General features: G+C 37.1%; 2 protein-coding genes across 2 annotated transcripts in view; one reads left to right on the top strand and one right to left on the bottom strand.

Moving 5' to 3' along the window:
- Window positions 1–16,440, top strand: part of LOC130435422 (RNA polymerase II elongation factor ELL2) — a 29,278-nt gene extending 12,838 nt beyond the window's left edge. The window contains exons 3-12 of the mRNA XM_056766039.1: window positions 3,429–3,556; window positions 4,962–5,125; window positions 8,638–8,873; window positions 9,695–9,819; window positions 11,048–11,168; window positions 12,009–12,474; window positions 13,132–13,195; window positions 13,500–13,671; window positions 13,864–13,908; window positions 14,682–16,440. Of these exons, the coding sequence (XP_056622017.1) occupies window positions 3,429–3,556; window positions 4,962–5,125; window positions 8,638–8,873; window positions 9,695–9,819; window positions 11,048–11,168; window positions 12,009–12,474; window positions 13,132–13,195; window positions 13,500–13,671; window positions 13,864–13,908; window positions 14,682–14,792 (1,632 nt within the window). The 3' untranslated portion in view covers window positions 14,793–16,440. The remainder of the gene's footprint in view (window positions 1–3,428; window positions 3,557–4,961; window positions 5,126–8,637; window positions 8,874–9,694; window positions 9,820–11,047; window positions 11,169–12,008; window positions 12,475–13,131; window positions 13,196–13,499; window positions 13,672–13,863; window positions 13,909–14,681) is intronic.
- A 566-nt stretch (window positions 16,441–17,006) lies between these two features.
- On the bottom strand, window positions 17,007–19,311 carry pex11a (peroxisomal biogenesis factor 11 alpha). The gene is made up of 3 exons (XM_056766288.1): window positions 18,803–19,311; window positions 18,602–18,717; window positions 17,007–18,295 (listed from the first exon to the last, which is right to left on the bottom strand). Exons 1-3 carry the CDS (start codon window positions 18,856–18,858, stop codon window positions 17,727–17,729), a joined length of 741 nt encoding a protein of 246 aa, XP_056622266.1. The 5' UTR covers window positions 18,859–19,311; the 3' UTR covers window positions 17,007–17,726.
- Between the last annotated feature and the right edge of the window lie 5,744 nt (window positions 19,312–25,055).

Here is a 25,055-nt window from a genome sequence, read left to right as displayed (position 1 = left end):
AAGTGTGCATGGTGGTTGGGCCAGGGGTCGACAACTGAATGTACCACGTGTAGGGGAAGGGGGGGAATGCATGGGGGATGTTGCTGTGATGCTTTGGGAAAAGGGGACTTAAGAGGGGTTGAAGGGGGTAAAGACTGTAAATCCACATGGCTGTGCTGTTGCCTCAGGGGCGGCTAGCTTTTGTTCATCAGCTGGAAACACAAATGATTCTTCATTCCGTTGCAGCATTGCCCTGACCTACTTCTGGGACCACCTTCAAATGACTTGTTGCTTGTAATTTGGTTGAAGACGGCTACCACTTTTGCTTCCTAGGCATTGGCCGGTTTTCGGCCGTGATACTTTTCTCTGTTTAGTTGTATTTGAGGAAAGGGTACATTAGTCCGATGGCGCTTCTCCCTGCCTTGTTTTGAAGCCCGGTTGGCCATAACCGGGTCATTAGCAGCGTTTCCTCAACTCCAACCCGTGTTTATTGCTGCGGTGGGCTACTGTCTAACAGTATGTTGTGACTTCTTGCGTGCGCTTGTCTTGTAGCACGGCAGACTAACAGATAATGATGGGGGCAGGGATCGACGGTGGGGGTTGTGGGACTGAATGTGTGTTTGTGAAACAGAGAGCTTTTATTGGCTCCATGTGGCATGCTTACGGTTGTACTGCGTGACCGGCGTTTGTGACAGCCAAAGCCCTGTGTGTTCTGTGTTGCCCGTATATACTGTTTTTGGATATGTAGGATGTATAGTTGCTCGCTAGAGTATTTTATGTGCTTCATTAAACGTGGCTAGCATGCTTCTAATAATGAGGTTTGAATGTTTTTGCAGTTGTGAACAAGCTAAAATAACCCTTATTAACATGTATGATTATAATGGTATGATGGGCGTTTAACATCATATGACACGAGAACATTTAGTTTTTCTCCAAAATGGCTTATTTAGCAATGCTTATTTTGTTTAGGAGTGGGGAATTTGTTTGTTCTCTGTGGACAAAGGTTGTGCCGCATTTTTGCTTTAATGCCTCGGGACATAGATGCATTCTCCAAACCAGTCTTTAACCAAATAAAAAAACACCCCGTGGCTCTGTTTGACGGTGGGAATTAAAGGTGCTGCTGAGATATTCCTTGTCATTTCATTTAGAAAGCACGGGAGCCTGCACACCTGAGAACATTTAAAATGGTTCCTTTGGTCCCTTTTTGTGTACAAAGTCATTGCGTTTGCCACTAAATGTTTGGTTGGTTCAAATAGGCCTGCCGAATGAAAAGACTGTCAGAGTATGTAAATTTTGTACACCTTAACTATTAATTTCCCTCAGCCATTTTTCCTCAAATCTAGGGCACTGCTTCAGCTAAAACATCCATCATTTTCTACCGGAGGCTGTTTGAAAGGAATTGCGTTTTTTAATGCCACTGCAATACCTGTTGCTTAATGAGTTTGTGTTTTGAATTGCCTTTAGTGAAAGTAGGTTTCTAGGCCTCCACCGAAGAATATATAGCTTTTCTTTTAATATCAAAAAGAGTCTGAATAGAGTCTTAAGTTATGTTTTATATCAGCCAAAGCATGTTAACAGAAGGCACTCACATGCACTTCCTTGCTGCCAAGTCACTGTGCTTTCTCACTGTATTAAATCACATTATATATATGGCTTTGTGCATGCAGAACAATGATTGGCCAGCTACATTATTGATTCCTTTTCACAGGACTTTGAACGGGTAGTAGACGGTGTGGTGCTGGTATGGATTCAGTTTGTTTTGATCGCCCTCAGATAACTTGGAGCGTTACGTAACTGTGTCTGTTTCGAAGTCGTGACCCTTGTGTTGCCTCAGAACACAGACCGACAGTTGCGCTGCCATGAATCAGTTTAAAATGCATGCTACACTTATTAAAGCTGAGAAAAGGGTTAGCATGCACTCACTTTTTTTTGGCTCACTTAATGGTTCATGCCTCCCCTTAGGGTTTATGAATGTTACGAAACAAGAGCACATTAATGACTCTCTCATATTAGGTTGCGGTAGGCTGATATTCTCAACCGAAGGATGTAATCTATATCTTGGTAAAATGTCTTTGAGTTGAAAAAGTAATTTTACACCATGGCCTGTCTTAATACTCTATTCTGATTGGCTGGAAGGTGTGCATCAAAACCGTTTAATGCACATGTAGTTCTAGTCAGTTCGATCAACATTTGACATTAACTGACAAGGATAACTGTCACTGTCTGATCAAAAATGACTCTGTAAATATCAAAAACAGCTTTAACTTGGCAAATGACAATGGTATAAGCGGGATAATCCACAGCTTGCCGTCCAACAAAGGATTTTAATGCACTTCTGCTTCGTGTAGGGTGGTTCTTGGCCTCTTCGTCATGCATTAAAATCCTTTATTGCACAGCTAGCCGTGGATCATCCCTTACCTAATATTGTTCTTAAAAATGATGTACTTTAACTCCTTGAGAGCAGTTGATTCATTTACACGCTTTATGCCATACTTTGTTCCAAAACTATAATATATAAATATATTTGGAATAATGCTTGTAACCAAACAGTTCATTGCAACTATTGACTACCATAGTAGGAAAAATGACAATGGTAGTCAAAAGTGCCCCAGAACGTTTTGCTTTGCTTCATTCTTCAAAATATCTTTGTTGGTGTTCAACAGAACTAAGAAATTTATAAAGCAATTTTTCCTACTATGGTTGTCAGCAATTGGCAAGAACTGTTTGGTTACAAGCATTGTTCCAAATATATTTCTTTTTGTTCATCAGAACAAAGACATTCATACAGATATGGAACAATTTGAGTGTGAGTAAATGATGACAGATTTTTAATTTTTTTTGGTGAACTATCCCTTTAATTGGTTAGAAAAACTAGGACATTGGGCCTCAGGCCCTGAGCCCCAGGCCATCATTATTGTTTAGCCTTTAGCTTGTTTTCAAGACCGTGTTTAGCTTAAATACAATATCATGTACAAAACATTCTGTAACAAAACAGGTTTTGGTGCCGTGCTACAAGTCCTTCTTCCAGGGAAAGTAATGAATGTAATTCCTTTACAAACCGTTTAACATTTTGCGTATAAGCAGAACACAGCGTTCTGGTGAGATATGCCCCTGAGTTGTGCATGCATCTGTTTATTCAGTTTTTATGACTTTTCAGAGTTTCTTGTGAATTGCCTCATAAAAAACGGATATCTTCTTTGATAAAAAAATCCTTCATATTCAAACACTGAGAGTTTCCTTGTGTTTCCCTGGTTGTAGTCTGATGAAAATGCTGATTGTAATTTAAATCCTCCGGTTGACTTGCTTTTTGTTACACAGGTGTATTTCTAGCAGGCCTCTCATTTAATAAAACTAGATGTGTGTGTGTGTATATATGTATCTTTATAGAAATATATGTAAAAAGATATTTACAGTTCTGACATGTTTTCTTATTTCTTGTCATTTAACAGTATGTGAAGATTCCTGTTCCCTCTACGGATTCTCCAGATTCATTTCGTGTCTTCTCATTCTACCTGTCCAGTGACAGTAAAGACAAACCTCAGGCCAGCTTTGATTGTATTCACCAGTATGTCTCCGGGTAAGAATAAACACATGACTTCAATCATTAGACTTTTAAGGAATATTTCTATTCTAATGGGTAACTTGTTTTATTATTGTTCTTTTTTACATTTTAATTGGTTTAATATATGAAACGAGTTTAGGTAAGGGTCATTTAAAATGTTCATATTATATAGCCTTAACTTAGGTTTTTATGTGTGGACAGTTAGTATTTTAAGTATAGTTATTTTTCTTCAGGAGTTTTTGTTGTCATTTCAAATAATACAACACCATGCCTTTTTTGGGGATTGGTTGTTTAATATGTCAATCAAATACTTCAAATAACACTGATCTACATCCTCCAATGTATATTGAAAATGTGGATTTAAAAAAGACAAGTAAATTTTTGTATTTAGCATACATTTTACATTTGTAGTTTATGTATATGTGTTCTATTAATATGTCTTTTTTACATACTCCCGTGTTTATTTTTAGGTTTGTGATGGTTTTCAGGGAACATTCACCCAAAAAAGAAAATTATGTCATCATTTACACACCCTCAGGTTGTTTCAAACCAGCTTACATTTCTTTGTTCTGCTAAACACAAAGAAAGAATGACAGAAACCAAACAGATCTCATAATCATGATTCACTGCCGTAGTAGGGAAAAGAAATACCACGGGAGTCAATGGAGGATAAGATCTCTTTGGTTTACATTCTTCCAAATATCTTCCTTTGTGTTCAGCAGAACAAAGAAATTTAAACAGGTCTGGAAAAATCTGAGGGTGAGTAAATGATGACAGAATGTTCATTTTTGGGTGAACTATCCCTTTAAATGTAAAAGATGTAAATTCTTAGTTTGATTAGTTAATTATGCGTGAAGGATTGATTTTCTTAGAGCAGTCATAAGTATAACAATAGGACTGAAAGCATTTGTATGTTTGTTCTTTCTCTTGAAAGTATAGAGTGTAAGTTTAACTTTGTTTGGATCAACATTTACAATGACCTTTGAACTCAATTTCCATGACAGCATTGGGCGTCAGGGACAGTTGTAAAGTTTCAGCCTCTTGATCAGGGTAGCACTGATCTGTTCGCCCTCCGTCTCAAAGGACACTTGTAGTCCCACAATACTCCACTTGTCTTACAGAAGAATAGCAATGCATAGGTTTGTGGGAAAGAGGATGCAAAGCAATTCCACAAAAACCAGCAAAGGCCATTAGTCATAAATTAGTCACCGACTTTCCGCCTGCTTTACGGACAAAAGGCCAGCTGTAACACAGATGACGCTGAGCAACGTGGAGCATGATGTTAAACATGTCAGTTTTTACAGGAGAGGACAAATCTGTGTTATGATCCCGTCTCAGTTTAATACAAAAATGCTCAAATGTAAAAGTATTATTATATTGTGTCTTTACTAATAGTAGACTACTCTCTTCTCATATTCAGAGATGGCAGTGAACATCTGGAAGGTCAGGGCAGTATTCAGGACAAAATCACAGTGTGTGCTACCGACGATTCCTACCAGATGACCCGCGAGCGCATGTCTCAAGTGGAAAAGGACATCTGGAGTCGCTCAGCCATTGAGATCAAACCCGGCTCAACACATCCGAGTAAGAATCCAGCTCACCCCTATGCCTAGATGTACCTGCTCCAAAAGAAAAATATCTGCAAGGATCTCATCCTGTTAAAAGGATACTTACCCAAAGATGAAAATTCTGTTATCATTAACTTATCATTTACAACCTTCGAGTTGTTCCAAATCTTTATACATTTCTTTGTTCGGATGAACACAGAGAAAGATATTTCGAAGAATGCTTATAACCAGACAGATGTTGCCCCCCATTGACTACCATAGTAGGAAACAATATTATGGTAGTCAAAAGTGCCCCAGAACTGTTTGGTCCCCTAAATTCTTTAAAATGTCTTTGTTTGTGTTCAACAGAACAAAACAAAAAAGATAAAGTAATTTTTCCTACTATGGGAGTCAATGGGGGTCAAAATCTGTCTGGTTATAAGCATTCTTCCCAATAGCTTTCTCTGTGTTCATCAGAACAAAGAAATTTATACAAATTTGGAACATCTCAAAAGTAAGTAAATAATGACAGGATGTTCACTTTTGGGTGAAGTATCCCTTTAACAGTGTTCATAAACCAGGGTGTATTGTTGTGTATAGTCTGTGTGTCTGATCCACGTAATTCATGTGAGAATGGTTTCCTTCCCCCACTTGCAGACGCCGCAGACATGAAGCCACAGACATGTACATTAATCTGATTGAGACTGCCAGAACTATGCGCTAACAAGTCTCATGCTGCGTGGATGAAGTTTAGGCCAGGATTTTAATTACCGTGGCTGGGGATCAATTAGGTTTTCATCTGCAGAAATACTGAATTATACATTGGGTTTCTTTCTGAAGCTGAGTCTGCCATTCCCAAAGCGATGGGTAGAGAGAAGGACACTGGTTGCTCTGTACTCTTGTGTCTAAGAAACCCGTAGCTTTTTTGTGCAAGAGTAAATTTCAATTTATTATTGATATGTTGAATGAATGTACGATGTTACAAATGAGATCCGTTTTATTCTGGCAATTAAATGGGATGAATTGCTTTTGTTGAGGACAACAATCCTTTCCAGCCCGCCTAACACGCAATATCCCGTTTTGCCTGTATGTATCTCAATTTGTTATATGATGTAAACACATTTGCTGAAGCACTGCTTGCTAAAGGGGTATAATTTATGGACGGATATTACAGGAAGGCAGAATATTGCCGGGGGATGATTTGATGCTGTACAATTCAGATACTGCCATTGGGATATGTGACACAGGGTACAGTATTATGTCTGGCTTTTTATCCCATCACGAATGCGTTTTTTTTAAATGCACTCTCCGTTTCATATGCATGGCGACAGAAGGGTAACCATATCCGTGCAGAATTTTGTGGCTGGCAGATATGTTTGTTTGACTTAAACAAAAATATAATTTCTAACTTTGTTCCCATGTCTGAAGTCGAATTGGGAAACTTCTTGCGGTCAGGTGCTGTATTTTTGTGGTTATGTAATAGCAGGCTTATCTTTAAGACGCTTCTAAATTCTGCTCTGCCATCATAGCTCTCATAGTTGGCAGAGTCTTGTAAATGTATGGCAGGTATTTTAGTGGGTGTTTAATTATAGAGAAAGGGGGTATTTTAAGGTCAGTCTAATTCTGCACACTCTTATGGGCCTTGTGGACAAACATCATCAAACATGAACTCGCAGTCTAAAAAGGGTTGGTACTCATACACACAACTGGCTGCGTATGGTTGCTGTGCTGTAAGTTTATGAATACATCAGTCATTTGCACTGTGGCATCTAAGACCTTCTGGCGTGTTTGAGCTTGAATACATGATTAAAACAAGCGCTTACTTGGCATTGTCAAATAAAAACAACTTGATTTTGGGAATTCGATTTGGTGAGATGATTACAGTTTTGATGTTTGAATCTTTTGACATTCGTCTCTACAGTTCGTAACCCCCAAACACATGGTAAATGATCATAATACTTCTGCAGACGGACAGCGTTTAATTTGGCACTCTGTGAAAAGCGCTACGTGTTTAGGCGTCAATAGGAATTCCGTTCACAATACTGTTTATTTTTTTGTCTCATTCTTTTGTTCTGGAAGCCTGTTGGGTGGTAATATTCAAACATTCCTCATAAATAGATTCATTGTTCTCTTACAGCTTGCAGCAGATATGGCAGTGTATTGTATAGTTTAAAGAGCTGTCTTCAGATTTCAACCGAAGAGATTTGATTTGTGGATCTTGCCAAAATGGCTTTAGAAGTCGATAGTTTATTTCCATATGTTGGAACATTAACCGGACTATCCACATCGGTTCATTCTGCAATCATATTTGTCATTTGTTATGTGGGTATTTCTATTACTTTTATTATGTATTTTTTTGTTATATTTGCAATATTGCAATTTTCTATTGCACATGTAAAATGGCATCCAAACAGGACTTTTCATTTAATCCTATTTAATCTCTTTGAGTTCTCAAAACAACAGTGTATCTAATTTTTGTGTCGATAACAAAGTTTAAACGCAAGCACAAACAATGTAACAAACGTATGGACAGCTTGCGTTTGCGCTTCACTTTGTCCTATTGCAACCTTTAAAGTCCATCTTAAAGTTGTAATGAGATTAGACATGCTTGATATCTATTAGCACTCCTGTGTCCTGCTGGCTCCAGGTGAATTAGCACACTGATGGGAAAAAGAAAAGCAGGAAAGAGACTGTTTGACTTGTTTCAGTTTCCGCAGCCTGCTGTTTGCTCAAGAGAGGGCAACGTTTACCGTCAGCTCTCTTTAGTACTCCGCAGCCTGCCGGTGCACGCTAAACTCACAGTTCACATCCGGAGAGCAGGTCATTCGTGTGTTACGGGGCAGCGGTGTTTACTTTGAGCCATATTTCTTAAAGTGGTTAAGCATTTGCTGTTTACACTACTGTATGTGCGATTGTCGTTTGTCACGGCCACGTCTCCGGTTATTCTAGCATCTAATTTCACCCGGGGTGACTTGGTTTTGTTTTGTGAGCTTGGGGATTTGAGCGGCCCTTGAAGTTCTGAGTTATTTGCAGAGAACTCGGTTTATTTACAGGCAGTCGGTTAGCATTTTGTCACTTTTAGCTTTTCAGGGTTGTGAGCTTGTATAATACTCTTGGGAATGCTTCAAGCCAAAAGTAGGAAATGCAAAAAGTTTGACTCTCATTTTCTTTAAATTGTCAAATGTCAAAATATAATAAAAGTAATTGATCATAATATTTTCTTAATTTGAATAAAATATTTTAGAATACTTATTAAATATGTAGAACTTAATTTAACTTTTTTTAAAAAAACAATTACAACATATATAATATTTGAAAATATTTATAACACAGATAATATGTATGTATTTATTATGATTTTTCAACGACATTGTTATTGTTTCAGATGAGGGCATTCATGAATGAAAGTAACAATAAGATATTTAAGAACTCAATATATCACTGACCTACACCAGACTGTATATTGTTTTGCTTTTATATATAAATATTTTTTACATGTGTTTGTCATGTTACATTAACAGCCTAAGAATTTTCTCAATCCTTCCTCAGGTAAATGTGTGAAGATTAAGAAGAAACAGGGGCTGTCATCTAGCTTTGACAACAGACATTCACCCAGCAACAAAAGGAATGGTGCCCCTAGCTTGGTGGCCCACAGGCCCTTGAAAGAACGTGTTATTCACATTTTGGCCTTAAAGCCCTACAGCAAACCTGAACTACTGCTCTGGCTGGAGAGAGAGAAAGCCAGTCCCAAGGACAAGGTCGACTTGAGCGCTGTGCTAGAGGAGGTAACTTACAAGCATACTCACACCCAAAACATGCTTTAGCTTAAAAAACAAACTGCTTACATTCAGCTTCAAGAGACAAATGTCAATATTTAGTTTGAATCAATAGGTTTTCATATCTAGTTGATCAGAAGTGGAACCTGTACCAGCTCCAAAGTTGGATGCCAGAATCATCAGACTTTGCAGCGTAGCTCAGGTCTCATTTCGTGGTTCAGAGAATTTTCTCTTGTTTGCATCCAAAGCTGCTGCTTCAATCAGCATCTCTTCAAACTAATGCAGTAGAGATCATTTCTGCTCCTGAACATCTACCTTCCAGAGAAGTTTTCTTTAAAGCTCACACCTAACCTTTCAAGTCAAACTCCAAGACTGTGAAAAGCTTCTTCTGGTGTTTTGTAATGGTTAGATCTGTACTTTGCCAGCAGGATAGAAAGTCCCAGCGCATTCACAAGTTGAGGTCACGGTACCATCAATAGCCGTCTGAATGATTTTTGGAGATTGGATCGTGTTTTGACAGAGGGATGGTTGTGGTGTTTCTATCCCATTTGTAGGAGTGCTGTACAGAACTGCCTGTGCTACTTTGTTTTAGATTTATGAGGCCTGAATTGAATTATTTTCCACTGGATGTGTTTAAGAATGGCCCATCATGCATTGGTCTTCTGTCTCATAAGATTGTAAAGTGCTATGTTTCTTAAAAAAAAATGCTGACTACATTTCTTCCCTTTTGAACAGTCGTTCCTTCTTGAAATATTTTCTCTTAAGTGCATTTGTGAACCGAGACCTCATTAGGAAAAAATCAAATAATTCTACCGTCCATTTCCTTTCAGGTGGCTAAACTCAATCCCAAAGATCACAGCTTTACTCTGAAGGATGATTTCTACAGACATGTGAGGAGGGATTGGCCCGGCTATGTGGAGGAAGAGCGACAGCTCATTCAAAGAGTGTTAGCAAGGTGCTTGTTCTTTCTTTATTTGTCACTTATCTATTAATGTTTTAGTTTGATGCATGATATTTCTAATGAAACTAGGAAGTACTTGATGCTTGGGAGCTGACAAGTTGTTGCCTTTGAAGTTGTGTTTAAAACTAACTGGGATGATAAAAGTGTTTTTTTAGAAAAAATAATCGTGCATCTTATTTCTCACTCGGTTTACATTGTTTAGTAACTTCTTAAGCTTTCACAACAGTGTTATTACCCAACTTCCTTTGCAAAACAGTCACCGACCCTTGATAGTCAGTGTTTTGCTATCCAGGCTTTGAGACTTCCTGCCTCAGCGATGTGTTTTGAGGCCTTATCGAGTGTGTGTTTTATCAACACATAATGTGGTTAATAGACCTGTCTGAGCAAGAAGTCATGCGTTTCACCACGCTTTGGTGTTGAGTGGAATTATACTGAAAGATGAGCAAGGTTCAGTCCCGGAACAAAAGAGGAATAAACTTCAAATATACTGCCGAATATGAGTTTGGCAGCTGTGTTTTTGGGAGGTTTGCCACGCTGCTTGTCTACTCTGCCTTCTACCTCGATCTTTCAATTTTAACGTTTACTGCCAATTAGACTCTAAAATCTTTTACTGGGACAGCTCGAGTTACTGTTGCAATACACGGAATGTAAAAACACCACTTGCACAACATAGATCACTTGCTGAAACTTTAATGCAGTGCTGCTTCTTTTATTCGTTTATTTTGCATAGTGGGTTGAGGAGCACTCTTCTTGTAATGAGACTGCAGCTCTATGAGAGGAAAGAGCTGGAGGAAGCAGATTGCCAGAGGAAAGTTCCAGGAGAGCGAGAATGTAGCTGGCACTATTGTTTTCATGGCTGGTCTTTGCCAGATTCGCTACCGATGCCGTCAGTTGCCCGGAAATGCTAAACTAGGCTAACAAGCCCTGGCATTCTGAGCGACCGAATCTGCGTATTAGCACAGGTGTGAGTTTTGTTGTTTTTGCACTGCGTTCGGGAACAGCCCGACCCACAGCCGCGCAAATCCAAGCCCTTGATCCTGAGATTTACATGTCTTCCTGTTTAGTTCCTTCATTTCCTGTAAGCGTAGCTTTTTATAGCTTTCTGCAACTGGAAATTTTATCTCCACTTGGCACAGTTCATCGTCTTTTTACAGCAAAAGTTTTCCTGATGGCAAGTATGAATGGAATGACATGTTGACAAGGTTTCATTTTCTGATTCCAGAAAACTCCAGCCTCTCAGCAGCAGCGGTAGCCAGTTGAAAAGCTTCCAGTCCAACCATTCATTCCACAAAACCTCAGGGGATTCTCCATCCCAGCTCAGCCCTGTCAAGAATCTCTCCATGGTAAATATGCACCTATAAAAAGAAGTGTGACTTTTCCCCAGTCTGGCTAATTTTGATGGAATCGTTCACTCAAAAATGAGCATTTTGTCATTAAATTACACAATAGTATCATAAAAGTTATCCATATGACTTTGGATAAAATTTGGTGTAAATTTGAAGCTTTTGTAACCCAAAACAATTGATCATTAATAACTCACAATCTTTGCCGCAGCTTTAATTTATTTCAACAATTACCAGTTGCCAACCAGAAGTGTAGGCATGGATGCCGTCGGTAGTTGTGGTGCATTTTTAAACCTTTAGCCAGGAAGATTATTCATAAAATGCTTTTAAAAGCTAGCATAAATAATTTAGATCAATTATAATGCCCAAGTAGCTTTCTGATGTTATGTCATCACGTTAAAGACGTTGTTCTAACATACTGCCTTATATCTTTGCATTGTACAGAAGAAATCAGTACAAGATAAAAAAAATATTTAGATGAACTGCTACTTTAATGTTGCAAAATGCTCTACTGCACTGTTTTGCACGCTTTATCATCTCTGAAATAGTTCCCAGACTACCAGGTTCTTGTCTGCACTTAAACAGGTTTGTCATTGAGTTTTTGATTGATTACCTGAGATGAGTGTGAAAGGAATCCTCCCTTTCCTTTTCTCTCCCTTGTGGAGACGATTATGTTTGGCGCCGTCTGCTTTTTATTTATGGAAATGCTGGAGGCCCTTCAGTCGCTGTTGTTTGCTGGAGCCTATTAAACCGCTGGTCCCCGCTATCGCTCGCCTCGTTCAGATGTTCCACGTGCTGTTTTCTGTCTGCAAAGTATCTAAAATTCGTTCTTATTCCCAGAAACGCCCAGTGCCTTCCGACCATCCTGAAAGTCAGACGCCAAAAAAACAACGAATATTAGACCAGAACATGCCCTTGCAGTCTCCTTCAAATGGACATCTTAGCACCTCAACAGGCCGTAGCTCCTCCGCCCACGGACACGCAAGTTTGCAAAGCAAATCCGAGTTTGGGAGAGGTACCAATAATGCTCAGCAGAGCCCGAATGGCCTTTACCAGCGGCATAAACTCTTCGAGTCTAACAGCGTCCCCAAACAAGAGCGATCGGAATCAACACAGCAGTCACCCCCCAGCCCCAAACGCCCACAAATCAGAACTGAATCAGAAATCTGCACTGACCAGCATCTAGCTAACAGCCAGCACAAAAAGAAGAAGTCCAAGAAGCATAAAGAAAAGGAAAGGGAACGTTTAAAACCGGAGTGGGTTGAGACCAGCCCAGATTTAAAGCAGAACCAGGAAAATATGAATGGTGAGTAATGGTTTAGATTATCATTAATGATCGTGTATTTATTTCACAAAAAGTGTTTTTATAAAAAGCAAATATTGCGCACATGATCAATGTTTATGCTACGTGTGTTACTATAGGGCATTTACCAGGCAAAGCCTATGTAGTTGTTGTTTGACAGCGTACATGTTATGTCACACAAAGATAATCATTACACGAACAAAACATTCTGTGTTACTCATAAAAGTACTGGAATTGAAAGAAAACGCCCTGTCTCTGCTCCGTCAATGTGTTTATGAAAGTCATCATCTCGCTGAAACAGAAGTGGCTTCTGAGAGACACTTTCATTTCAAGAGAAATGATGGCAGGACAGGTTAGGGCTCGCCAAGCAATTCAGGAAATGTTCCTGTGCCGTGCGCAAGTGAACAGACGCAGGCGGGTGAGGCTGTCTGAGCCCTTCCCAGTGCCATGGTGGATGATTAACTCGCTAACAGCTGGGTGACCCTCTGGAAGACGCGTGGGGCCCGATTTAACCCGCCGCTCCATCTTGACGTCTGCAATCTGCATTTCTTATCTCAGAATTTGATAAATGACTCCATCGACCTGTGCAGCATGGCCTTTTGATACATTTGCATAGCATGATTAAATAAACCCTTTCCATTCTTGTTTGTTCACGTGTAGAGCACCAGAGGCCCAACACACCTGTCACCCGTGCCTCACCGGAGGATCTGCCCGACTATTTATTGTGAGTGAAAACGGATATGTTTTCATTTTTGATTTATTTTGATGCTCTGGGCTTTAGCAGAGTATTTCAAGTTATTTACCCCTACCATAATTTTGTTACGATTAAACAATTGTATGTAATATACAAAGCACACGCATAGCACTGATACTTTTATAAAAACGCTGCAATGGGGCAGAACATCAACAAGAAAAAGAATGATAAAAATGTATTGTGATCTTTAGTGCCATCTACTGTTTTTTTAAGGTATTTTAACACGTGACCAGGTTTTTTAACACCATTAGTTGACTAAAACTTTTTCCTTTAGGAAATACAACACTATTATGGACTCCGGGCAGCGACAGAGATACTCTGAGGATTTCTGTGCGGAATATGACGAGTACATAGACCTTCATGAGCGCATAGGAAAAGTTACTCAGATGTTTGTTCAGCTGGGTTCTAAGATAAAGACGCTTTCACCTGGGACACAGGAATATAAAGTACGTTAAAAGCCACAATAAACGCTTTTGTGTGACATCATTTTTTTTTTTTTTTAAGAGTTATTTATGGAAATGTGTGAGTGATTTGCAGGATAATGGCTTGGCAAATGTTATGCAACACATTATGTAATGCTGTGATTTGTGTTTTTCTCGCTTGTCCTAGTTTAATGTCTTTTATTTTGTTTACGTTAGGTTATGGAAGAGCAAATCATGGAGAAGTATAGGAAGTATAAGAAGGTAAGAAAACCTTGATGTTATTTTGTGTGAAAAAATGTGCATCGTATTGATCGGTTCATTTCGCATTAGGTGACGTTTTAACTAGGAATGGGTAAAACATCACTTTTACTTCCTTACTTGTGATCTTTACTTGAATGTACATTTTTAGATTTTCAGGAAAGATCAGCTTTAGCAATCCTCCCATCCAGCAGATGTCAGAGTTTTACTGAAACTAGGTTACTTTGTAAATGCAGTTGTCCAACTTTAAAGGGACAGTTCACCCAAAAATGTCATTATTTACTCACAAACCTGTATACATTTCTTTGTTCTCTTGAACACAAAAGAAGATATTTAGAAAAATGTTGGAAACCAAACAGGTGGGGTACACCAAGGACTACCATAGTAGTTTTTCTTCATATTATGGTAGGTATTTGTGCCCCAGATCTTTTTGGTTACAAGCTTTCTTCCAAATATCTTTCTCTGTATGTATACAGATTTGTGAGTAAAGCCATTGCACATTGAGTCCGAAATTTGCGTCCGAATTTTCTGCACATTAAAAAATAAATACGACCACATGTTGTGTTAATCACATTTACACACTGCCTCCGATATTTTCACGCATTTTGAGAGGCTTTTTTAAACAATTCAGATAAATTTCGGACTGTATGTGCATGGACCTTAATTTTATTTTTTAAATCTCTGTATGTTCACTGCTATAGTGAACAAAAACATTGAATCAGTATGCAGGGTTTGTTCTTTTAAATAACTGTGTGTTAACTTTTTTGTCTCTACAGAAGTTCCCAGGTTACCGGGAAGAGAAAAAGCGCTGCGAGTATCTCCATCAAAAACTGTCACACATCAAAGGTCTGATTCTGGACTATGACCACACGCAGGCACCTTCATAGAACCATGCATTCTTCTGTCCTCCTGCCCTGTCTGGTCACACGGACCAAAAGACTCCTCAGTGGAAACAAACCAGGACCGGTTGTGGTACCTTGAGCATGAAACGGGCATTTCCACTTCACTGCACAAACTGTGGGTGATGGTGTGGAGATTGAGAAACCAAGCCCCAACTTTCTATGAAAGGCCAAGACCTTCAACTAGTGACTTAAGCCCTTTAAAGTTCTTCTCTCTTTTTTCTTTCTTTGTGTTCGTACAAAAGTGTTGCATTGAAAGGAGTTTGGTTAGACACGAGACACAACTTAAGCCAAAATATTTTTCCATTCCATCCAACTGTCCCTTCTAACTTTGGCCCTGAGATCTGACCTTCGGGGCTGCTTTTATGGTACAATCATGAAGCCTGGACACTGAGAAATGATTATCTTTACTGTGTTTGCTGTCTGTCGGCAAGAGCTTAAGCACAGTTTCTATTTTGATATTGTACTGAATGTATATTTGTAAAATTGTAAGATCTTGACTTCTATAATAGAGGGTTTAATCACTGGATAGAATAAGGGAAGCCTGGGATTTTCTAGACTCTGGGATAATCCTGCCAAACTCTGTACAGTGCAAGGATGCAATTTGTCTTATGAACGTCCATGTGAATGATGGTTTAAATGTCCAACCTAAACAGCACCAGTCAATCTGTCAGCCTTCTTCTTTTCTGTGTAGCTGTGTAAATCCAAATTTAATCTAGAAATCTTAAACCACTCGTGAAATGAAAGGAGCTTGAACCATCAAAATGAAATAATAAGACCTAATCTATTGTGACAAATGTACAACAGTGGTCATATTCTCATAATAATTTTGCCCAGTGCTCAAACCACTACAGCACACTGTGTCTTAAAAATGATGATGGTGATAATTTATTCTTGTTTTATTATTCTCTATTATTAATGTTGTTGTTGTTGTTATTCGGACACTAAACAGCAGAAACAATCATGTTTTAAAGCACATTTAGTTTATTTGTCATTTTTTCCTTTAGTTTTTTTTTTTTAAGAGAAAAATGTATTAATTAATGAAAGAACATATTCATTACGTGTCGGAGGATATTTTACGTGTTTGATTTATTGACATGGCGCTATTAGTTACATTTTGAAGTTCTAATAAGCTTTGAAGGCAACTTCAGGATTTCTTTGAACCCTTAATATTTGTTCGGGTCATGTGAATGACATATACAGTATGTCTGATATCCCTAAATGTAGTACTCGTTGGATACATGGACTGTCTCAGTGGTTTTATGTTGAACTATGATGACCCAACACAAACACCAAACTTTCTAAAAACGAAGCCTTTCCAAAGTCCCCGTGTCCATGTAATTCCTATCCATCGGCTGACTGTGCGCGTAGCCTCATGTACATTATGGAAGTATTTTTGTCACTTTTGCGCTTTGACATTTCTCTTGTGGAGACTGCTGATCTGTTATTTATGTCACTACAGTGTTAGTTCCTCTAATCCTTGATCCTGATTTGTAATCTGGCTGGAAAACTGATAGATTTGCCAAAATAGCATTGCTTTTTATATTGTTAACAGTTTGTTTTATTCTTTTATGGGGCGACTTCATGTATTGATGTAGATGCCTTAAATAAACTGGACCGAATTAATTTAACACAATGAATATGTCTCCTGCCTTTTTTATTCTTATCCTACTCAGCTTTGTGTGTTTACCACATTGTGTACCAGGTCTTACAGTGTAATTTATATAAAGCCGGTGTTACCATTATGATAATATGGGTTAAAGTGATACCCATCTCATTTAGTTTGCAGGAACAAAAATTGCAATTTCATTTTTTTTATCGTTGATTTTATGTTTGACCTCTGTCCAATTTGTTAGATGTAAGAGTACTTTTTACATTACTAATACCAAAATGGCTGTATTAACTAATGCAGTTGCGTCCATAGACTTGTTTAATTCAACAATATAGGGCTTTTTGTTTCTATCGCTGAATATGAATGGGTGAGGCATTTAAGTATAAATCCTATCACAATTATAAGAAAATAGACATAACAAATAGATCTGGCTGTTGAATTATTCTGTATCAATGTTATGTATCCAAACGCATTAAATCTTACTGTATGCTTTTTGCCCCCATGTCGAATTAAAAAGCTGATATTTTATTGATAGGAAAGTGAAAATAGACTCTAGAAAAAAACACTAAAACGTTTTAAACGGTGCATAAAATGTTCTTTATTTCAGTTCACAGTTTAAGCTTAGAGCAGTTTGGGCAGATAAACAAAACTATAAAGCAAAGTAGTCTTTTGTAATGAGAAACCAAAGTTAAAAATCATTGGATGACAAAATCTGACCCCTAAAGTAAGAAAAGTATCACCTTTGTTATTCTGTAATATAGCTCTGTAAACAAATACGGGATCTAGCGGGTCGAGGTAGAATATTCCACAGATGGCTCTACACCTAAATGTTAAGCAAATGTTTAAGAAAGTTCAGCATCTGCTCACAGTGCAACACCTGTTACCTGAAGAGATGTCTGTAAATACATTACATTTGCAAAATATGTTAATCTACCCTGTTCTTTCAATTTATTCTTATTCCAGTGATATTTTCTATATTAAAATATTTAAAATGTGCAAATGACAGGTTTATTATTTCTCTTGGTCTTGTATGATCCAAATTCAATGACAGATACATCAAGGCACTCTATTTAATGAAAGTGTATGCAGCACGGGTCACATGTGCACGCTGCAAAATATCAAATATCCCTTACATGAATTCAAAGTAACATGTACTATCCTGATATCTAAATTTGAGCAAAATTTAAGTTGATCCCTTCACAACAGTGTGTGTTTGTGAACAGAAGTCTTAATCCAGCCGCTCACGCATTGAAATGCTATATGTTAGTCATGTTACTCTGAAACATAAATTAGAAAACAAATTCCCTAAATCATGGCTTGATTTTAAGGTTGGGCCTCAGAACAGACAGTATGCCTAAAACTGAAGAAATAAGACCACAGAAACCGACCACCCCCGCATTTGTCTGGAAAATACCAAGCCTGTCAAGAGGAATGAAAAGATCGCAAACGTTTTTTAGTGTATCGAGAGCCACAGATGGGTGACTTTTGAGGCTCTCGATCAGCAGAAAGAGGAAAGCATCAAGCTGAGGCACAACGACACATGCCACATCTGGGCTTTCGTTGAGATGCTGGTTGACTTTGTGCTGGTAGTGTCTATCCCGAGACGTCTGCGCCATAAGCTGAGTGATGGCATAGACATCTCTGGTGAGATTCATGATCAAGGAGAGAAAATAGAAGCGAGAGGCATTCAGACTCCAGCGCTCCTTGTTGATGTCTCGTATGAGTCCAATACTTCTGGCCCAAAGTAGGTTGTCGCAGATGAAGTAGAGGGCACGGTTGAGGTTAGCAAAAGTGAGGCACAGGCGCAGCACGGGGTCAGAAATATGAAGAGCGCTTTCGACCGCATGGACGGAGTTCACAGTGTTCCCGAGCCTGAGTACTAGAGAAGAACAAAATTAAATTCCTTATTTTTTACAAAAATAGAGGCATATTACAATATATTTGGGGGAAAGAACATTTAGGCAAATAAGTGAATTTCTTTTATTATAATACAGGTATAGTAACCATGTTTTTGGGTGGGTTGATTGTCATTGCCATAGTTTTACTACAAATATCTTTGTTAAACTGCAGTTGTGGTTATGGTTATTTCTACAAATACTACATTTAAACCTGGTTACTGTATTAAAATCATGGTTGGTTTTCTTAAGGTACATCGTTGCTTTGTTTTTTGAGTGTTCATACACACGTTTTCGACCAGAGCTCATATTCGACTCCAAAGACTGCAGCTTTTTCACCAGCTCATTTCTTTTCGCTTCATTTCTCAGTAGGTATTTCGCCAAAGCACATGCATACTGGGTCGCCCTAAAAGAAAAACATTTTAAACAAAGGTTTAAAGGGAATCATTTGAATCCGATGTTGTTTTAAGGGATGAAACTGTGAAACACACCTGAATATGCGATCCCTTCCTTGACTTTGGTTAGTAAAGCTGATAAAAGTTTCCATTTTGACAGCAGCAGTTTAATATAGCGCCCAACACGCGATTATTGTAAATAATTCAGTTGTAAAATACTAAAATGCTCTAAAAGTGATGCATATTCACAAGTTATAAATCCGGTTTGGTGCTCTGTCAGATCCACACGGACAGGGTAAAGTTCACGCAAGCATGCGCCATACAAAAGACACGGCGGAAGCAAAGAACAAACTACACATCCCGTTGTTAAATCATTTATTGTTTCAGTAATATAGTTTATATAAACTAAAAAAAAATGGATATCGTAAACTTTTACATTTACATAATGTACTTACGACGGACTATTTTAAAGCAATTTATACTGACTAGCTTATTTCCTCTCTACGCGTTTAATAATTTGCTAAAAAATGTAAATAATTTTAGTTTTTTTAAAAACCTTTTTAAAGGGTTTATTATTTTTGCAACTGGCTATTTTTAATAGGATGTTTTTAACTGACGGACAGGCACGCATACTTCCTGATTCAACTGACCAATGACAGACTCAGGATGAATGAATGGCCTCTTTCGCAAGAGTCGGAAACTACGTCACCGCAGGGTAGATTGCGTTTGTGTTTTATACAATTGCATGTTTGTCTTTTCGTTACCAGTTCAATAACATGTATTATTGTCCACCTGTTTACTATAAAAGTTATTTTAATATTTCTTTAGATAATACTCACGAAGAGGCATTTAAAGAAATCAATAATTATATTGTCCTTAGTTTTGGTTATTCTTATTTGGTTATTCTTATTCTTATTTGGTATATAAGTTGATGCGTTTCTTACGTGTACATCTGCATCTTCAATCATTTTATTCCAATCAGATGCTGCATGCAAGAGACTATTTAAACCTTTTATTAGAGCAACCATTTCTTATTGTGGAATGCCTAAAATTATAAGATTAAGTGTAAAAATAGTTTGAAATAACACTCTAGACACTTTTTGAAATAGTTTTGATGTTTGATTTTTTTGTCACCGATTTAGTAAAAGAGTCTTGGTTTTTATAGAAAGAGAAATAAAAGATAGTCAGAATGCTTTGTTGAATACACACCTGCAGGGGGCAGTCTTGAATAGAAGGTAAAGTGTAATGTCAGTCTTAACATCAATCTGACAAAAATCTTTTCACACACACACCAGCCAAACATATAGAAATCATAAATGCATACCCCTCAAGGCTTCAGAATTAAAAAGGTTTTTGAGTTAAAGAGTGGCAAAATAGACATGCTTTCACATTTACATTTATGTGATTAACAAATGCTTTTATCCAAAGTGCTGTATATTTTTATGAATATGAGAAACCTACGACCTTACCTTTCTAGCGCCATGCTCTACAAGTTGAGCTAAAAGTAATTTTATTCTTATTTGATATAGTAAGACATGTTTCAATTGTAATTATTATGATCATTTTAAAATGGTTTCGAATGAAATAAGTAGGCTGTATATCGAAACTCATAAAGCAGGTTAAGATAAAGAGATAAAACAGATTGTTCATTTATGAGTACAATATTTTTAAAAGAAGCTTTCAAATGTTGTGTATTGATATACAACACATTTTAAAGTTCAATTTTAGCTTTGATTTTGTAGAAAATAACACTTATTCTTGGTTATTGACTAACTGACTGCAATGCTGTCATGGTCGAATAACACAGATGTTTATCGCTTCACAAGTCAAGTGAGTTTATGAGGATAAAGATGTTTTCTCTTGAGTATGGAGACATAATGAAAGTAAGCTTTAGCAGAGACATGCATGCATTGCTCTTATCAGTTAATGCAAAAGGACCGATTTTCTCTATAAAATACATTTTTATATCTGTTCTATGTAAATATGACGCAGCATGAATTCCAAGAAAAGAAAGGCAGGGATCACAATGTTATTTGAATTATTGATCAAAACATGGGTTACTTTAAACATGCCTGGAGGCGCATAAAAATATTTTATTTCTGTGCTTTCCTTTTTTAGCAAACTGAAGAGGTTTTGTGACACTTGTGCTGATATTCAAATAGGGTTGCCAGGTGCAGTACATCATGTTCTATTATGCAAGTTTGGAGACCGTAGCTAATTCAACATCTGTTGTACGGGAGGGATGGAGTGAGCCATTGGTTGCCTTTCTAAATTCATACACTGGACCTTTAAACTTAACATTAAGCTATTGCTTATAGAGGTCCTTGGTAACAGAAAAAGCCAAATTAGTTTTGCTCTTTGCTCTTCTGATCTGCAAAATTCACACTTTGTCTGGAGTTGTCATTAAAACTAAAGTTCCAGTTTGTGCTTTTGTGCTTATCAAGCACAATGATGCAAGGGTGTAAACTAGTCCATTTCTGCAATTTAGAACATAAAACACACATTTATGGCATAACCCACTACTCGTGTTCAGGCACATTTTTATCTCTGAGGCTCTTACACACGTTAACTACGGCAATTACATTTGTGGAGGTTAATGTTTCTGACAGATAATCGAAATAGACACCAGTGCCAAGGGAACAATCTCAACAAGTGGCACTCATGCCTCATCCTCCCTGATACACTGAGATTAAAATCTGCAACATTTAAAAGCTGTTAAATGATTATTGGTGTAATCTAAGTTTATTTTAGGAAGGCATTTATCAGATCCTTTTTAATGCAAAGGTGCATGAGGAACCAAGAAAGCATTAAATGGGTAAATTCAAATTTGTCACTGTTATAACATATTAATGTCAATACTACTAATTTTACATGGATTCTCAAACTGATATATCATATGTGTTGTTATTATTCCAACCTCAAAAGATATATGATTTTGAAAGAGAGCCTTTCATGTTTATATATTGAAGTTAGCCAAAGCGCTCTGAAGAAACCTGTTGAACAAGTTGCATCAAACAGAAATGCATTCAGGCTGTGTGTTCAAACGAAAGAGACAAAAAACATTTCATGGTGCAAAAGATAACAATTTTACTATATCATATTTTGGTTGGTTTTCCTCAGCCAAAATAGCTTTCATGATTGAATGCATTTCTTGTGTTGTATTTAAGGACTGCTGTAGAAGTTCACAATTTTGGCAACACATTACCTATTATTTAACTAAAGGTGGCAATACATTTGTATGTCCAGAGAATAGGCCAAAGACTGTTTATTGCACTAAATAAATGTGAATGTCTATTAGTTCTAATGTTATGATTATTAAAGACATATAGGTCCATCCCCTAGTCAACTACAAACTACACTGAATTAAATGTAGATACATAACATTCTCAGTCATACGTTTTGTCTAAATGTTAAGGTTAAAACAGCATGTTTTATGTAAATTTAAATGTGCATTATAGTAAAATTAAATTTGACATCTCTTCCTTGCTAAATAAATAAACTAATAAAGCTTGTTTGTTAAAACAAATAAACTTTTATTTGAGTTAGAATTTATTCCTCCTGGTTATGACAGCTAACATGTATTGACCTATTCTGGGAGCTTATTGCTGTATTCTGAGTGGTCAACCACAAAGTCAAGTCATGGTCATTGATTTGTGGTCATCTCATAAAATTTGTGTTGTTCAATGCAAAGCTTTGTTTAAATTCTGAAGCCTTAAGATTGAATGAAAAGCAGCATAAAGCATTGTATGTTATGGTCTTGTATAGCCTTTGGCAAGATCTTTATCTAATTAAATTGTTTTAAATCTTTTATATACCTTCACCAGCCCACAAAGAAGACTAATGTCTTAATTTCCACCACCTAAAGTTACATATAAATTATTGGTTGAGACTCACAGATCTTTAGTGTATATTGTCTACCCTCAGCACACATACTGACTACAGTGTTCATTTGAATTCCTTGTCAATAAAAATACACTTTACAAAAAGTGTTTTCAGTGAGCCTTTGCCTATAAGCATTGAGGGCAGTGCACAACAGTCAGACTTGTGGGAGTTTAGCACTAGGTCATGTAAAATTTGTGAAAATGCATTCAGAGAATGTGCAATATTGAATGTGCAAGTTCTGAATATTCATGCCACTTTTACAAAAATGGATGATGCGCTTCAAGGTTATTCCTAAAGTTATTCTTATAGCACACACAATGGAAACAAGTTTGAAAATAATATTAAAAAGTCAATTGTAAGTGGAGCACAGAAACATCTTTTGTAATTTAAAAGATGTTTAGTTTTAACTTATCTTTGATATTCTCAATTGTTCTAAAGTTCTTAAAAAACAGAGAAGTATTACATTTTAAGTGACTGCATAAGAAACAATGATATTGAGGTGATTTGAATGGAACTACATTTCTGGAGTTTTCGGGTTCAGTTCTAGTACAAACTGTTCACAGAATATAAAGCAGCGGGTACAGAAGATTCATTCATTACGCATTGTTTTCTTTGAAATGCAGAGATGGCGACAGCCAACAATTTCACGACTTCACTTATTTCTATTGAATGAGTTGTGTTTCTTCTAAATGCACACATTTGAATTAGTTTTTATACTCACTTATCGTCAAAATGGTGTTGTTTCCCGGATTATTAATCATTGTCATGCAAAGTAACACTTGAACAAAGATTTTTTTCTAAATTATATTTAGCTTTACAGGAAACAATGACAACCTACAGCTTCAAAAGGCAAAACGTAAAAATAGATAACTGTTGGCTTATTGGCTTAGCAGTTGTTTGTGTTCCGTTCACATGTGAAAGCAGTTTATTACATACAACAAAGAGACTATTTATGTTTGTGAAGTCCACTAATATTAAAAGTGCCTTTAAACACTCTGATGGCAACATGACCAGAGTAGATAGGGAACGTACTGCTTGCACGTTTAATCCCAAGGAAACCTCTATCTCAAGCTTTTCCTAATGAAATCTCACTGAGTTCTCTTTCCTGTTGTCTCAAACAACAGGAAAGGCCTCGAGCAGACCATAAATCTGTAGCTGCTTGAGGGAACTGATGCTGATTTGTTGTAGATAAAAACTTCAGCTAAATGTTGCCTCGGGTAATTCAATGGTAACTAATGTTAGCACAGTGGGAGCATCTGTTGATGAAGTTATGCCAAAAAAATTAGGCATCTACTAGTTCATTTTTTTGCTTCACTACTAGAACTATTTTAACTACTTTTTTTTCACAGAGAGAACATTTTTCAACACAGATGAGAGGCCAATCAACATAAAATGTGATTAAATGGAACCTGCAAAGTAGCCAACCATCCAATTAATTTAGTTGTTTTACAAGGTTTAATTTTGTACTGTTTTAAGTTTTGTATACTTAACGTTAGTGTTTAAAATAACTACTGTCCCCATTATTTTGTCATTTACATGACACTTTGTGTTCTATAACTGGTGAATGCATCTGACCACCAATTTATAAATATTATCTCAACTGTATTGTAAGTATTCTTTTTGGCATTAATTGTCAGCCGTTGGGAACATTTTTTTTGTGCTTACCTCTCCTTAGAGGTGAAATTTAATCTTCAATTTTAAGGTTGAGTAATACACATTTTTCTGATATTTTCTGAAGTTACCAAAGTTACTGAATCTCTTTCTGAATTTTGGACTTTTCTCTGCTTTCTCAGCTGGACTTTTTAAGCACCTTCCAATGTCTAATAACTAAAGACCATTTCTACATAAAACACTTCACATTATTTTTTTGCAGTTTTATGACATTTAACTTATTTCATGTGTTTATCTCCAGTGTCCTTGAAATGCTCTTAACATTTGTTTGCTGTGTCCTTAAGTTTAACATCTAATGAGCCATTCTATTAAGCAAATGTGGTTATTTCAGTGATTCACCAGCAGGAGACAATTGTGAGGCTATTATACCTTTGTTAGGGCAGTAGCATTGTATAGTCTGTGCAAAATCATAGCTTCTATTAACACAAGGAATGAATAATTACTCAAAAGTATTATCATTATGCATGAAGGAAAGTTCATAGAGAGCGAATGTTTGATGTCATCATTTAAGCTGCAATTATGAAATCTTAGTCATTGACCAGTGCTTTCTGTTCCATGATCAATCTACCCTTCAACAGCTTTCAAGACCCATTAATATTGACTGAACCTTTATGAACTTTTCCAATATCAAGCAACAGCACTCAGACACATCTAAAGACCCAATGTCTATTATTGATTAGAACACTCTTTCATAATTCCCCTTCATTCTAAAATTGTTTAATGGTCTTGCACATTTTCATACATTTACAAATGACACATTTTTGTAGGCTGTGCTGTGTTTTCTTGAAATGAACAT

Source organism: Triplophysa dalaica, chromosome 14, assembly GCF_015846415.1.
Source record: "Triplophysa dalaica isolate WHDGS20190420 chromosome 14, ASM1584641v1, whole genome shotgun sequence".
Lineage (NCBI taxonomy): Eukaryota > Metazoa > Chordata > Actinopteri > Cypriniformes > Nemacheilidae > Triplophysa > Triplophysa dalaica.
Note: the sequence above shows the minus strand (reverse complement) of the source record. Positions and strands in the feature narration are given on the sequence as shown.